General features: G+C 43.1%; 1 protein-coding gene across 4 annotated transcripts in view; it reads right to left on the minus strand.

Annotated features, from left to right (window-relative positions):
- Positions 1-15,003: 15,003 nt before the first annotated feature.
- Positions 15,004-15,651, minus strand: part of NTRK3 (neurotrophic receptor tyrosine kinase 3) — a 467,456-nt gene continuing 466,808 nt past the window's right edge. For all 4 annotated transcript variants that reach the window (XM_087878354.1, XM_087878355.1, XM_087878353.1 and 1 more), the window contains one exon: positions 15,004-15,317. In XM_087878354.1, the coding sequence (XP_087734480.1) occupies positions 15,132-15,317 (186 nt within the window). In that variant the 3' untranslated portion in view covers positions 15,004-15,131. The remainder of the gene's footprint in view (positions 15,318-15,651) is intronic.

Raw genomic sequence — 15,651 nt, forward strand, 5'->3', positions numbered from 1 at the left:
GTGTGTATTCATTCAGCGGCAATTTTCTCACAGTTTGAAAATCCAAACTGTTTGTGGTCTAGAGATTCACTTCTTATTAAGACCCTGGGCTTTGTTTGAAAAATTTGATTGCAGGGCACAGGGACGGGGACATGAAAGAGGAGACATTGAAGAAGAAGAAGCAAGCAATAGCTTTATCTATAAATTCAACATTGGAGCTAGTTTTATATATGTGTTGTGGTCCGCCAGCAGCCTGTGGAGCTGGCAGCGGAGTCAGACAGTGAGGAGGCTGGGGAGGAACATGGGCCAGTCCTGGAGTCTGGGGAAGGCTCAGACAAGGGCTCTGCGTCAGAGGCAGAAATGGGGCCAGGGCCATCTGGGAGTGATGCGCATATTCCGGAGCCTCCAGAGTCAGACAGTAGAGAGGCAGAGGAACAGGAGGAACAGGTTGCTAGTGCACGCATGCACAGAGCTGCCAGAAGGCAAGAACAGTTAAAACAAAAGGGACGACTCAGGAGTAAGGCCTGGAGATGATTGGCTCCTCCCATACGGCTTAAAAGAGGAGCAAAGGCACGTGGGCCCTTTGCAGGAAAGCAACATTGTTAATTCTGTTCCCAGTCGGCATCTCTGTTTGATTCTGAACTCCGTGTGGCTTTGCCAAGTAGGTCTTTGGCAGAGTGTCAATGGAGATAAAGGTTGGTTTTTTGTTTTTTAATTTTGATTTATATGCCGCCCTTCTCTGGAGATTCAGGGTGGCTTACAATGCATTAAGCAATAGCCTTCATACTTTTGTATATTTATACAAAGTCATCTTATTGCCCCCACAAACTGGGTTCTCATTTAACCTACCTTAGAAAGGATGGAAGGCTGAGTCAACCTTGAGCCTGGTGAGATTCGAACTTACAGTAATTGCAGACAGCTGGTGTTAATCACAATGCTTTTAGTCTGCTGAGCTACCAGGCCCGTTGATGATTATCCCAAAGGACTTTTCCCGAAGGACTGTTTTGCAACTAATTGGGACTCAGCTGTGAATGAACGTAATTCACAGCTGTGGCAATAAAAGAGGTTTTTGGGACTATTTGTGTGTTTTTATGACTCGGGAAGCCTAGGTCACAACAATATGTGTGTATGCATATCTGGCTGCCATTTTTAGGGGTGAGCAGTAGGATCTAGTTAGCCAATACTAAAGAAAGGAAACTCAAAGGTGCTTTTAACCAAAAGGCAACTGGACTTTCTGGTTTGGTTTTGTTTTCCTTTGAGAACATTTCACTTGGGTTTTCAAAGGAAAAAAAAAATCCAAGAAAGTCCAGTTGCCTTTTGGAAAAAGCACCTTTGGGACAAACCATGAGTTGGATGAGTGAGACTCTCCATAGACATAAAGCAATCTTAACAGAGTGTCCAAAGTATTGAACCATATCCTTAATTTCATATGCCAGCAAACAATCTTTGTGATCATGCAACAGAGATACCAGATAGTCAAGATGGATTATAAAAAGGCCATTATTAAGCAAGAGACATTGTTGTTGATGCATGGTGGATAAATGAGAAAGGAAAGTGGGTACGGGGGAAAAATTATTATGTGTTTAATTGATAAAAGAAAAAAAACTTTGATTGCACAACCCTTGTCAACCTAGGGTACATTATTATTTTTATATTATTTATTTGTATTTCACCTTTATTATTTTTACAAATAAGTCAAGGTGGCCAGCATAACCAACACTTCTTCCTCCTCCTATTTTTCCCACAACAACAACAACAACAACCCTGTGAGGTAGGCTAGGCTGAGAGAGAAGGGCTGGCCCAGTATATCTTAAGAACATGGAGATGCAGAACATTGCATTGCCTTATGAGAAACCTACGCACCGTACTTTCCAGATAGAACAGACAGACTGGCTCCAAGTTTCTAAAGAAATGAAATAAAATTGTATATTATCACCTTATTTATTTAGCCTAGGTGCTGAATATAAATTGAGGGAGGTTAAATTGGAAGGTGAACACGGTTTTAAAATTGGAGGAAGAAAGGTCAATAACCTGTTCCATGCTGATATCAATACTATGCTAGGTCAAAAATACAAATGATCTCAAAGTCCTAGTAACGGAATGCATGAAAAAAATGAGATTATCTTTAAATATAAAGAAGACTAAACTCATGGCAACTGGTATAGAAACCAGCCTTAGAAATGACAGCAAAGATTCTAAAGTGACGGATAGCTTCCGTCTTTTAAGTCCAATCACCAACAGTACAGGAACCATCAGACAGGAAATATGCTAAAGACCGTAGGATAACAACAAAGGTCTTGGAGAAGCTAGTTAGATGTGTGTATACCTACAAAGATCAAAACTTTACACACAACAGTTTGCCCATAACACTCCAGGGAAGTGGAAATTAAGACTTGGAGAAATTAAAATTAAAATCAAGGAAGCAGGACCAAAAGAATATTGACTTGTTTGAATGTTGGTATTTGAGAAAATTCCTAAGACGGCCACAGATAACCAAGAAAACAAACAAATGGATGATAAAATAAATCATACCAGAGTTTTCACTTGGAGCACAAATGATCAAGCTCAAATTATACATTATGCTAAGATCTAGCGCTTTCAATGAGTCTATAATTATGTGGAAGGTGGAAGGAAAGGGAAGAAGACAATCAGCAGTTGTGATAATGGGTTCGTGTTAAAGAATCTGAAGGGCCAAATTTGGGACAGATCATCTTGAACAAGGTCTATTTCTGTGCTCATCGTCTATATAATTGTAACATCCATTTGATGGCACTTAATCAAGTGGAGTGGGTTGTCTAAAGTATGATTTTTGTATTTGAATAATCAGGTAGACTGATAGTATTTCACCCAAGGAAATACAACAGAAATGTCAAAAACTATTGCAGCATTTTTTGATCTTCTACATACTTCCATTTACTGGTCTACTGATTTAAAAAAAAAAAAAGGAGGAAAAAAATACACTGATCTAGGAGGCAGTGAGAAAGAAAAAAAAAATTACAGAAGGGAATGTTCCCAGAAGGTAATAGAAATCATTCAATTTAGATTTAAGAATGTGGATGCTGAAGATATCTGTTTGGAACTAATCTGTCCAGAATGACAAGCAACATAGAGACATGGATAGAACCATTGTAAGATCCCAAAATAATTGCAACCTACTGGGCATGGGTAATGCCCAGAGGTGGGTTTCACAGATTTTTACCACCAGTTCACTGTGCGCCTTCCGTGCATGTGCCCAGCCTACTGCCATGCACTTTGCTCGCGTGTGCACCTTCTGTGCATGCCTGGCCTTGAAAACGTGGACAGCTTAGTGCTGGGGCAAGTGGGTGGGTGGGCAGGCCCACTCACGATCTCCGCTACTGGCTCACCCAAATTCATACAAACCAGCTGAATACCACCACTGGTAATGCCTCAATTAACAACAGAGATGGGCAATTCTTACTTCCAAAAGTTCTTAAGAACTTTCCAAAAATGTCTGCAACACGATAACGCAACTCAAAATCCATGAATGTTCCAATGAAATTAACTGAATGCATCTTGTCAGATGCTTACACTTTTAACCTTAGCTGTTTAGTTAGAACATAGATACATTAGTGTAAGAGTTTGTATACAGGTTCTTATCTAGCCTTCTGTTTTTCAGTTCACAGTTATATATGCATACCTCTGAATGCGCATACATACAGTATATGGATGCAGAGGGAAATGTCTGAATTCTTAGCCATGCCAGAAGGGGGGAAAAAACAACAACAACAAGCAGAGCTTTTGGGGAATAATCCAATGACATGATTTCTTGGGGGAGAGGAGGAAGAATCCACCAAGTTTCCCAGTCATTTCACTAGGATCCAAAGATCTCTGGCAAAATAGATACTGTAATTAAAGGGGGTTGGACTAGAAGATCTCCAAAGTCCCTTCCAACTCTGTTATTCTGTTAAAGATGGAGATGATTTTGCCATGACATACAGCGTCACAGTTCAGTAAGGCATAGAATACAGTTCTTTTTTTTTAACCTCAGTTGTTGATTTCTTTTCATTCCTTTTTTATACAAATCAGCCTATCTGATCAGTTGGTGCATCAATGTATTGTGTGAACCCTCCAAGCGACTGCATTCCCGACTTCAACATGGAGTATAGACGCAAGTTATATACACACATGCCAGTAAACTCAACGGAAGAACCCTGTTTTCCCCAAAATAAGACATCCCCTCGGGCTTTTGAGCGCATGGCAATAAGGCCAAGTGCTTATTTCAGGGTTCAAAAAAATATAAGACAGGGTCTTATTTTCGAGGAAACATGGTAGTAGTTGTAAATAAGAAGTGATGTACTAGCTTTATACATGCTATGAAAAAGTTTTGTAATGGAAAAAGGATGAGCAGGTTTAAGTACACCCCTAAACATACTCATGCACATGCACGCACACGCACACACACACACACACTTTCCTTTAATCACACAACCCAGTCAAAGCTCCAACACTTGAGCAGAGTTTGTGAAAATGCATGAAACAACAAAAAACCTCCATCCTTCAGCAGATTTTATGCTCAGGCCACAGATTACAGATATAGTTCTCAATTTACAACACTTTCTTTGGAGACTGTTCAGAGTTATAACAGCAATGGAAAATGTGACTTACGACCATTTTTACACAGTTACAACCTTTGCAGCATCCCCACGATCATGTGATCAAAATTCAGATGCTTGGCAACTACCGTGTTTCCCTGAAAATAAGACCCAACTGGAAAATAAGCCCTAGCATGATTTTTCAAGATGCTTGTAATATAAGCCCTACCCCCAAAATACGCTCCAGTTAAGATAATCAGCCAAGTGGACACAATTAGTACCGTATTTTCCCAAAAATAAGACCTAATCAGAAAATGAGCCCTAATGCATCTTTTGAAGCAAAAAATAATATAAAACCTGGTCTTATTTTTGGGGAAACACGGTAGTTCATATTCATGACAGTGTCCTGGGGTCAAATGATCTGCTTTTGCAACCTTCTGACAAGCAAAGTCAATGGGGAAGCTAGATTCGCGTAACAACCCTGTTACTAATGTAACAACTGCAGTGATTCACTTAATAACTGTGGCAAGAAAGGCTGTAAAATGTCACTTAACAAATGTCTCGCTTAACAACAACAATTTTGGGTTCCATTGTAATTGTAAGTCGAGGGCTACTTGTAATGTGCTTGATTATGCTTGGCAGAATGGACTATCAGAAAATCTTATTTGTCTCAGGCCCAGCTCACCCTTTCTGAGTCAGATGCTGCTTGTGCTTCTCCAGTCTCCTTCCCCAGGCAAAAGTTCTTGGGGAAAAAAAGTGAGAGGAACCAAGAACAGTGGGATGAATGTCTGATTGGACAAAGGAAGCTTTGAAACTGGTGGCAAAGATGGCAGAGATGAGAATGGTCTATTAGATAACCCAGCCTGACTCCCAGAGGGAACGCAAAATTGTTCTCCGCTGTGTGTTTTCTAGCCTTGCATTTGTCAGACGTTATGGAAACAGGAGGCAGCGAGACTGCTGCTTCTTGTGTCAGGAAAACAGATCTCAGTTGGATGGAGAAGATTGAAAGAACATTTACAAATTCAAGGGCACCGTAGAGCAATTGTTTCAATTTGCCTGACGCATACAGAAAGCAGTGCCACAAAGAAAGTCTTATGGATAAGCTACAATTCCTGATTCGTTGGGTTGCGAGCAGTGTCCAACTGATCCAAGAAATCAAATAATCATGGAAAGCCAATTTCAGAAGCTGTACTTCAACGCATTCTCGGCCACCAACTCATATTTTGTCCCTGTGCTGGAATGACTTGTTTGCCATGATTATCTTAATTCTGAATTACTGGATTATCCCATGACGTTTTGCCCAGCAAATGAAATGATTAACTGACACAGAATGTGGCCGCGCGGGTGGTTATGGGTGCGACTCGGCGCACCCATGTAACACCCCTCCTGCGCGAGCTGCACTGGCTCCCGGTGGTCTTCCGAGTGCGATTCAAGGTGTTGGTTACCACCTTTAAAGCGCTCCATGGCCTAGGACCAGGGTATATACAAGACCGCCTTCTGCCATCAACAACCTCCCACTGGCAAATACGCTCCCACAGAGAGGGGCTCCTCAGGGTGCCATCAGCCAAACAATGCTGACTGGCGACACCCAGGGGGAGAGCCTTCTCTCTGGGAGCACCAGCCCTCTGGAATGAGCTGCCACAGACAAGGGGGGAAGGGAGGAGGAAAAACGAGAGAGAGAGAGAGAGAAGGAGGAGAGGAGAGGAAGAGGAAGAGGAAGAGGAAGAAGATTGTTCTAACCTGACAGTTAGAACAATTAATCAGCGGAACAACTTGCCTTCAACACTGGAAATTTTTAAGATGATGTTGGATAACCATTTGTCTGAAGTGGTGTAGGGTTTCCTGCCTGGGCAGGGGTTGGACCTCTAAGATCCCTTCCCACTCTGTTATTCTATTATAAGAAGAGGAGGAGGAGGAGGAGGAGGAGGAGGAGGAGGAGGAGGAGGAGGAGGAGGAGGAGGAGGAGGAGGAGAGGGAGGGAGGGAGGGAGGAGGAGGAGGAGGAGAATTAGAAGGAGGAGGAGAAGAATTAGAATTAGAATTAGAAGAAGAAGAAGAAGAGGAGGAGGAGGAGGAGGAGGAGGAGGAGGAGGAGGAAAGAGAGGAAAGAAGGATGAAAGGAAAGGAAAGGAAGAGAGGGAGGGAAGGAGAGGGAAGGAAGAAGAAAGGAAAGGAAGGAAAAGGAGGGAGGGATAGATATTGGGAGAAGTGTGTTGATAGCTTTGTTTGTTTTCTGCTAACACTTGTCCAGAATCTCACCTTTAAACAATCCAAATCACTCAGAGTGTATTACTGCAGGTTGCACTTTGTGCCAGAAAAGCTGACATTTGTCCCCTGCCTTTCCTTTTCTGTTTTCCTCCCCAGAATGAAATCTCCTCCTCTTTGATTGCTGCCTCCGCTTCCAACCTTTCTCCCCTTTTACGTTAAGGCAGGATTTGTGAGAAACTCCATTGAATGGCAACTGTGCGGAGGCTAATGGCATGCTTGCTCTCACAGATTCTCTCTCCTGCCCTTCCGCCTTCCTGCTGAGACTTGGTGCTTTGTTTAGGGAGGAAATGGGCATTTTCAAAGCTTTCCTGGGCTGCAACAACACAACGGGCGCGAGATGATGGAATTTGGCAGAAATTCCACCATCCCATCAGAACATCCAAAAGGTGGTTCCACCATGACCGATACTTAAATGCAGTGGGGAGCAAACCGGGGTCTTTGTTTCACACTCTTGAAAATTGCAGATCTTCTGCATTACATTTTCATAGTGTTTTTTTTAAAAAAATACATAAAGAATAAAATAGGTGTCTTAAAGCAGGGGTCTCCAACCCCTGGTCCATGGACTGGCACAGGGCCACAGCATGCTAGAAACCGGTCCACGCCAACTAGCGAAGCCCCATCCGTAGGATGCAGGCAGCAGGCAAAACCACACACACCCTCCAATTCATGGAAAATCCTCTCTCCACGGAACCGGTCCCCGGTGGCCAAAAGGTTGAGAGGTGCTGTGTTAAAGTCTCTATCAGTGTAACCTGCTCAGCTTGTTGATCAGAAGGTTGGCAGTTCAGCGGTTCAAATCCCTAGCGCTGTGTAACGGGGTGAGCTCCCGTTACCTGTCCCAGCTTCTGCCAACCTAGCAGTTTGTAAGCACGTAAAAAATGCAAGTAGAAAAATAGAGACCACCTTTGGTGGGAAGGTAACAGTGTTCCGTGCGTCTTCGGCGTTGAGTCATGCCAGCCACATGACCGTGGAGACATCTTTGGACAGTGCTGGATCTTCATCTTAGATACTGAGACGAGCACCGCCGCCTAGAGTTGGGAATGACTAGCACATATGTGCGAGGGGAACCTTTACCTTTACCTAAAATAAATCCCCATCCCGTAGCTGAGAATATACTGATTTGTAGACTCAGTAGATCTGGATGGAAGGTTAGAGTACCCTTCAATGGGTGTGAGCGAAAATTTTGGCTGGTGCCTTATTGATTCTGAAAGAAGGAAGGGGGCACATCATACCTACACGTGTCTATGTACACCAGGGTCCAACCATCCAAGATCCCAGAGGAGTTAGATTTAATTTTGTCTCAACTCAATGATTAATTCTTTCCCTTCTGCAAAGGAATCAGACCTCTGGATCAGGGATGCTAAGATTGGAGATGCTTACAGCTTGTCCCTCTATCTCTTAATAGACTAAAAGAGGTTAATAATTTGGAATCATTCTGCATCACTCTGAACTGCCTGAAGAACCTATGGGAGATGGCACTGAGATTTCCAAATGGATACCTATTTGGAATTCTTGCTCTGAGACTAGATCCCAGTTTTCTCTCTTAAAACAGAGAACGTAGAACAATAGAGTTGGAAGGGATCCTGGAGGTCTTCTAATCCAACTTCCTGCTCAATCAGGAGACCCTATACCACTGATGGTGAACCTTTTTGGCACCGAGTGCCTGTCAGACACCCAAAGACCATCTAGCCAGTGCACATATGCACCGGCCAGCTGGTCTTTGGGTTTCGGGCGCACGTGAAGATGCATGCCGGAAACCCAAAGACCAGGTGGTCAGGGCACACATGCACACACTGGAAACCAGAAGAGCAGCTGGCGACAGCATACATGCCCCCAGAGAGGGCTCTGCATGCCACCTCTGACACGCGAGGCATAGGTTTGCCATCATGGCCCTATACCATTTCAGATCAATGATTGTCCGGTCTCTTTTTGAAAGCCTCCCGTGATGGAGCACTCACAACTTCTGTAAATGCTGCAAAATCATGTAAATTCTAAAGAGTAATTCTTTAGCAACTGGCGTTCTTCCTTTTTTATTTTTTCCCAGCAGCACACCGTGAAGGGGAAAGGCAGAAGAAAAGGACAAAAAATCTGGGTTGCATCTAAGAACAAGAAAAAGAAGCCTGACGAAATCCACTTACAGTATTCTTGAGAGGTGTGGGGTTAGTCAAATTTGCAAGGCTTCTGGAACTGTCAAATGGCAGACTATCAAGTAAAACTCATTCCAGGGGATGGCAAGTTTTCTGCTTACTCAGAACTTGGCTCGTCACGTAAGCTCTGGGAATCAGAGACCACCTTTGGATACTCCTGCTGAGATCCCTACCGTTTGCTTTCCCAGAAATTTATACAAATTTCACTGCAGCTCTAAGCTTCACCCAAGCGGTGCTTAAACACTTTAGTGGAGGGGCGATGTTGGCGGTGAGAAAATTGTTAGAAACTTTGCTGTGATTAAGCTAAATGAAGCCACTTTGGAGAGTTCTCAAAAAAACAAACAAAAAACCCCTTCCATAAGTCGTCTTCCCACTAACTATGATTTTATAAATTATATGAAATATAAGACATATGTTAGTGGGCGATGGCATGGAATCAGTGGTGATATTCAGCCAGTTCTATCCGGTTCGGGCGAATTGGTAGCGGCGGTGGCAGGAGGATCTGCCCACCTGCCTGGACTTCATCACGTCCCGTTTTTGACGTTCTACGCGCGCGCTCACATTTGCGAACCGGTAGCGAAGGTAAGTGAATTCCACCCCTGGAATTCAGGGGTTTCTTCTTCAGAAGAAACTCTCATGGGGAATTTAAGTTTGCGTTTAATATTTGTGGTCATCTCATTCCCAGATAAGGTCATTTCCACCTTTGGGAGCTCCTTTTCTCCTAAGACAGAATGGGGCCTTCCTCCCATTTGGTTTCCCTTCTTTTTCTTCTTTTTCTTTTAATAACAAAACTTTTAAAACACTGCCTTTTGCCTCCCACACATCCAAAATACGTTGCTGTCATTTTCATTTTGTGCGTTGCACATATTATAACCTTTTACATCCCAAGCAGTATTCGAAGATGGACTGCTCCAATTTGAAATAAAACTCCAGACAAGTGATGACAGATGGCATAACAGTGGAATTGATAATTTTTTTTGTTTGTTTTTTTGTTTTAAAGAGGAGGACAACAGATGGGGAATGTATAGAAGTTTTGGAGAGAGGGTGACTTCAGGAAAGTGTGCACATGCACGTACACATGTAGACACAAAGCCTACACTAGAGAGCCCCACCCATTTCCCTTGCCAAACAGCTAATCATCTAGCGAGCAAACTTCCTCAAAACTGTTAATGGCAAAGAAAAGCATCCTTTCTGGGAAAGATGACTGGTGAGAGGCAAGCAGGGAAGAGACGTTTAACCCAGTCCTTTTTCCCCAGTGAACCTTATCAATTGTTCTTTGTCCATTGCCATTAGCGGCTAAGAAACAGCAATCTTGATCAAGATGACTAGCTGTGTCAGGGGAGATGCTCTAACTCTATCCTTTTTATCAGTAACTCTTTACAGTCTCATCGCTACTAATAGCACCCAAGAAAGAACACTGCAATCAGGAAACTTAAGAGGCAAGGAGGGACTTCAACTTCATTGCGTTCCACGATGATCCTTAGAAAGCATGTGTTCATAAAAGGTAAAGGTTCCCCTCGCATATATGTGCTAGTCGTTCCCGGCTCTAGGGGGCGGTGCTCCTCTCCGTTTCAAAGCTGAAGAGCCAGCGCTGTCCGAAGACGTCTCCGTGGTCATGTGGCCGGCATGACTCAACACCAAAGGTGAACAGAACCCTGTTCCCTTCCCACCAAAGGTGGTCCTTATTTTTCGACTTGCATTTTTTACGTGCTTTCGAACTGCTAGGTTGGCAGAAGCTGGGACAAGTAACGGGAGCTCACCCCGTTACGCAGCACTAGGGATTCGAACTGCTGAACTCCCAACCTTTCGATCGACAAGCTCAGCGTCTTAGCCACTGAGCCATATAAATATGTTCATGAAAAAATGAGTGGGTTACAACTTCAAGTGGTTCTCCAAGCCAGAACAATTGTTTTTTCCCCTCAATGTAGACCTTAGTTTAACGGTGGAGAGCTGAATTTGGTCCTAATGTGTTGTCCATCAATTGTCTTTCCCACCACTCCACCACTAGCTCCTCCAGACATGACTTAGACCAAGGCTATATTACCTCCCAGATAGGAAGATGATGTTCCTTTTCCCATGTGTCACTTCCTCCTATCTCCCAAAGAGCAAGGCAAGTCAGACAAGACTCAACAAAGGACCTTATTTAAGGTCCAACAGGTTGCGTAAATTGCACATCTTCATTTTGGATGCCCACAAAATGATCTTCTTATATCTGTATAAAAGCATAGCAAAGGGTAAAGCCTAAACATATTCTTGATTTTTTTCCCAATTTGATACAATTTTTTATAACAATGCCAAATGAATGCAAAGTCCATCTATTCATTGTCTCCTCCTCCCTCCTTCCTTCCTTCCTTCCTTCCTTCCTTCCTTCCTTCCTTCTCAAATTTGAGACTACAGGATTCTTAGGTATTTGTGCTGTTTAAATCTCTTGCTCTGCATAATATTATGGAAATTGGTAGTGTGGTGGTAAGTGGTGATGATGGTGATGATCATGACAATGAAGAAAATGGTGATGACCTGGAATATTTCATAAACTCATAAGCTTTTCACATATTCAGCCAATGACTCCATTCATTAAAGCTGGTCAAACATACAGATATCGCGGACAAAATCATCTGCAAGGAAGAGAAATGAAGGTTGCACATTGTTTCTCTCAAGGATTTCTCGGGTCTCCTCCCAGATGTGCACAACCCTTTTGTAACTTTAATTTCCAACATAATTACATAATGGGGTTCATCATTTAGATCCCCTTTGGTCCAGGAACAAATAATATCCAAATGTATCCTCAACGTGCAACAACATGGGATAGACCAAGCCTTCAACGTTGCTGTCAGAGCTGTTAGACGTAATCAAGGACATCGACTCGCTTACAAACCTAGATATTTCAATACGATTTTTTTTAAAAAATGTTGCCGCTTCTGCTAAAGAATCCTGAGAACTGTGTTTTGGTGAGAGGGCAATAACAACGTATTAAGAAATCTCACTTCCCCAACCCACTTCTTAGATATGCAGTGATTACGAGTCCCTAGAGAGAGAGGGATAGATGGTTAAATATGTACGTATGTCTGCAGTGTAGATATAAAGACTCTCTGGGGAAGGGGGGGTCAAACTCAGTTCCTGGTGAGTTCACGGACACACCCACCCCTCACATTTTCTGGCGATCTCCCGTTCGATTGCTATCCTCGTCCAAATGTGCTTAACATTTTGGAGATCAGCCAAGTGAATTAGGTGCGGCAACTTGTGGCGAGTCCACCCTAAGTCAATTTTTTTTCCAGTCCTTGGTTCTAATCTCCTGCGTGAGCAGGGGATTGGACTAGATGACCTCCAAAGTCCCTTCCAATTCTGTTACTGTTAACAAATCTCTGCCTGTATTGGTCTCCCCCCCTCTCTCTTTGCCCTGAACCCCTCTCATTCCACAAGAAAACATTCAATATCACAATGAGTGCAAGCTTCGGCCACATCTAAATCTCCACTGAGGCACAGACATTGGGTCAGCTACCCAGATAGCTCCGTCAAGAGGCTGGAGAAGAGGTTTCTTCTGGCAGTACTTTTCTCTCTCGGACATATTTCACTCAGGAATGTAAAGATCAGGTGTTTTTTTCTTTCTTTCTTTCTTTCTGTTTTTGAAAGTCCATTCCATCGAAGTCCATGTCATTTCTGCAGGTAAACCTTCCCCCCCAACCCAAAGGCATTCATTTTTATATGCAAATTCCCTAGTATATTCATTTTGTACGCTTTATTTCCCTGATATACATATATATTTTGTTTTTTTGTACACAACCTTCCCCAACGCATGCTTTTTTCTTTCTTTCTTTCTTTCCTTTTTCTTTTGCACGCAAGTTTTGGGTTAAGAACAGCCTCGCAAATTCCAGAGAAGTGCAGAATCAGAAGAAGAGCGAAGTTCTGTTCTGCTCCATCATCCAGAAAGTGCAAAGTGTATTCATTTCACTTAGCAATGTGGACTGGGAAAAATAGTCCCCTTGATACCCTGAACCTCCCCCTGTTCATTTAGTCCTCGTGGGGGGGGGGACTTGTCTTAAGAAGTTAGCTTGACCACAAGCAAATTCCATGGAGAAGAAATGGAAGCTCTCCTTCTAACTTGACACGAGCAAAATAAACCAGAGATATTTCATGTAACTCCAACTGCATAAACCAATGACTTGATCACTCTTCATTAGCTTCCAAACCCCACCCCACCCTCCACAAAACATGATCAGGGAGGCCCTTTATTATTATTATTATTCTCTCCTTTCACCCCAAATTCGCTTTTTTGTGGAGCTACGAGAATGTCCATGATGGCTTGCCGTCTCCTAAAGCTCCTTCCTTACCTTCTTACCCCCAACTTTCCTGCTAAGCTGACTACGACGCTCCATTTCACAGTGTCTTGATGCGCCAGTCTTTTCGGGAGGTTGCTAATGTGAGAGGAATGTTGACCAAGAAAGGAAGAGGTAGAGGGGAGGTGCAGCTGTTTATATGCCTTTTTTAGCTGCTGAACAGATTCCAACCCTGGGTTCTCTCTCTCTCTCTCTCTCTTATTATTATTATTTTTTTGGTAAGTTTATTGGGTAAAAATCAGTTGGCAAGCCAAGGCAGAAAGGATTGGGGGTGGGAGGGAAGAGAAACATGGAGGGGGGTGGGATAGAAGGAATCATCATAGATTGATCAGAGGGGACCCAGCCCCCTTCAGTTCATATTTCAGATGGATTCTACGCTACAACCAAAGGAGAACATCCATTCCTCACTGAAGTGGCAAGAGATACAGATTGACCCAGGTCACAGCAGAGGAAGTAAACATAGAGAATATTTGGATTCTACTTTGTGCTTCATCATAAACTCTCTGTGGAGCCTTCAGACATACCTCTCCTCTTTCCTTGCCTTTAAGACCACCAGCGTGTCCAGAATGGGGGCAGAGGACCTACCCGACACAGGATTGATGAGAAGTTGGATTAGATCAGAACTGTAAAATATTCTTTACAAGAAGCAGGGGGGAGAAAGTGCAGCAAAAATCACTGATTTTTTTTTTTTTTGATATATATATATACATATAAAAAAAATTAGGGGGACCACCTCCACTGAGATCGTAGCTTTCAAGCCACTTTGTTGGAATTGACAGCTGGGTCAATAGTTGTCCATGGAATAATTGTAATAGCTGTATCTGGTGTTTTGCATATCTAGAATTATTCCGGTGAGAATTTCTGGGGATTTTGTCTCCAAGCTATCCACTTCGTAAACTTTCTTTGCGTATGGCTGTTGCAGACATTTGTTTGGGTCCTCAAGATGATTTCCAGGACTCTCGTTTGAAAAGGAAAGGAAATATGAAAACGATCCGGTAAAAGATACTAGATCCATTCTTGTTTTTCTTTGCAGCTGGGTGGACGTTCCTCTGATGCTTCATTTGACCAGGAGGTGAAGTGAACCTTCTGAATGGTATATATTCCAAAACTGAAACATTTAGACATAGGAGAGAATCAGAAACCTTGGAGTAGAATGAGATACGCCGGAGACAACAGAGATTCCAGAATTGTTTAAAGCCAGAAGGGCAAGGTGGGGTTGGTGGCATTACGATGGTAGATGAGATCTCTTAAAAAGGAAGTTACTCCAGGGGTGGGGTGAGGGAAATCATCCTGGAATAACAGGACCATTGCCAGTTTGGTGCCCGATTAGGCATGCTTTCATCAACTTTTCTTTTGTTGTTATTCAATATTTCCAAATGAATTGAACTCTATTGGGTAGCCAGAATCTAAAGGACACTGTAGGATTTGCAGTTCCATATCTTAAGTTAAATATTGTTTCCCCCCGCCCCCCCCTTGTGTTCTGTTTAATACTGTAGAACTCTTTCAATCTCTCTAACGTTTTCCTTCTGCTTCTGGGATGTTATATTTTTTAATAGCAGCAGCTATGGGAGCAAAAGCTCTCCCTCTCCCTCCCTCTCTTTCTCTTTCTCTCCCTCCCTCTCTTTCTCTTTCCCTTTCTCTTTCTCTTTCTCTCTCTGTATATAGCCCCAACTGCTTTACATATGATTGAGGCTTTCCATGTTTCCCTTTAACTTGTCTCTTTCGGTTTTGTTTCTTTCAGTGTTGTATGTATAGCAGGCACTTGAGTTTATATGAATATGTTGGCTTGAGGTCAAGGGAGAGGTAGGGTGGGGAGAAAAAAGACACAGCAACAACTTCGAAGCTTGGTCGCTGCTAGCCGAGGATATCTAAGTAGATTGGAGTGGCTTTGCCCAGAGCATGAAGGAGCTTGTAGATTTCCTTAATGTTCAGCCTCTGCTGAGGTTCTCTCTGCCAGCATCCCAGCATGATATCATAAATTTCCTTGGGGCAAACCCGGGGCCTCTCCAGGACTCGGCCTTGGGTGATGCACTCAATGACCTGCAACAGGAAACACAGAGGATTAATTTTATGCATTGCCTGATTTATATATTTATATATGTTACTTTTTAAAACCAAACTCCTTCCCCCATCTGCATGAGCTAAACAGAGGTTTCCAACCTTGGCAACTTTCAATGTCAACTGCCGCCTTATACTTGCTTGTGTGCTTCGCTACCATGCGGTGACAGCCTGCCATGAACTCTAGGGATGGTGGATGGGAAGGGGAATGTTTGGGGGAAAGCAAAAGTAACTTCCGCATCTCCCCAAGATGATGCTTCAAGGTCAGCTGGCTGGGAGAAGAACACAGATGCATACCAACCAAGCTTGAAGTGAC

Source organism: Pantherophis guttatus, chromosome 13 (assembly GCF_059756535.1).
Source record: "Pantherophis guttatus breed Tessera chromosome 13, ASM5975653v1, whole genome shotgun sequence".
NCBI lineage: Eukaryota > Metazoa > Chordata > Lepidosauria > Squamata > Colubridae > Pantherophis > Pantherophis guttatus.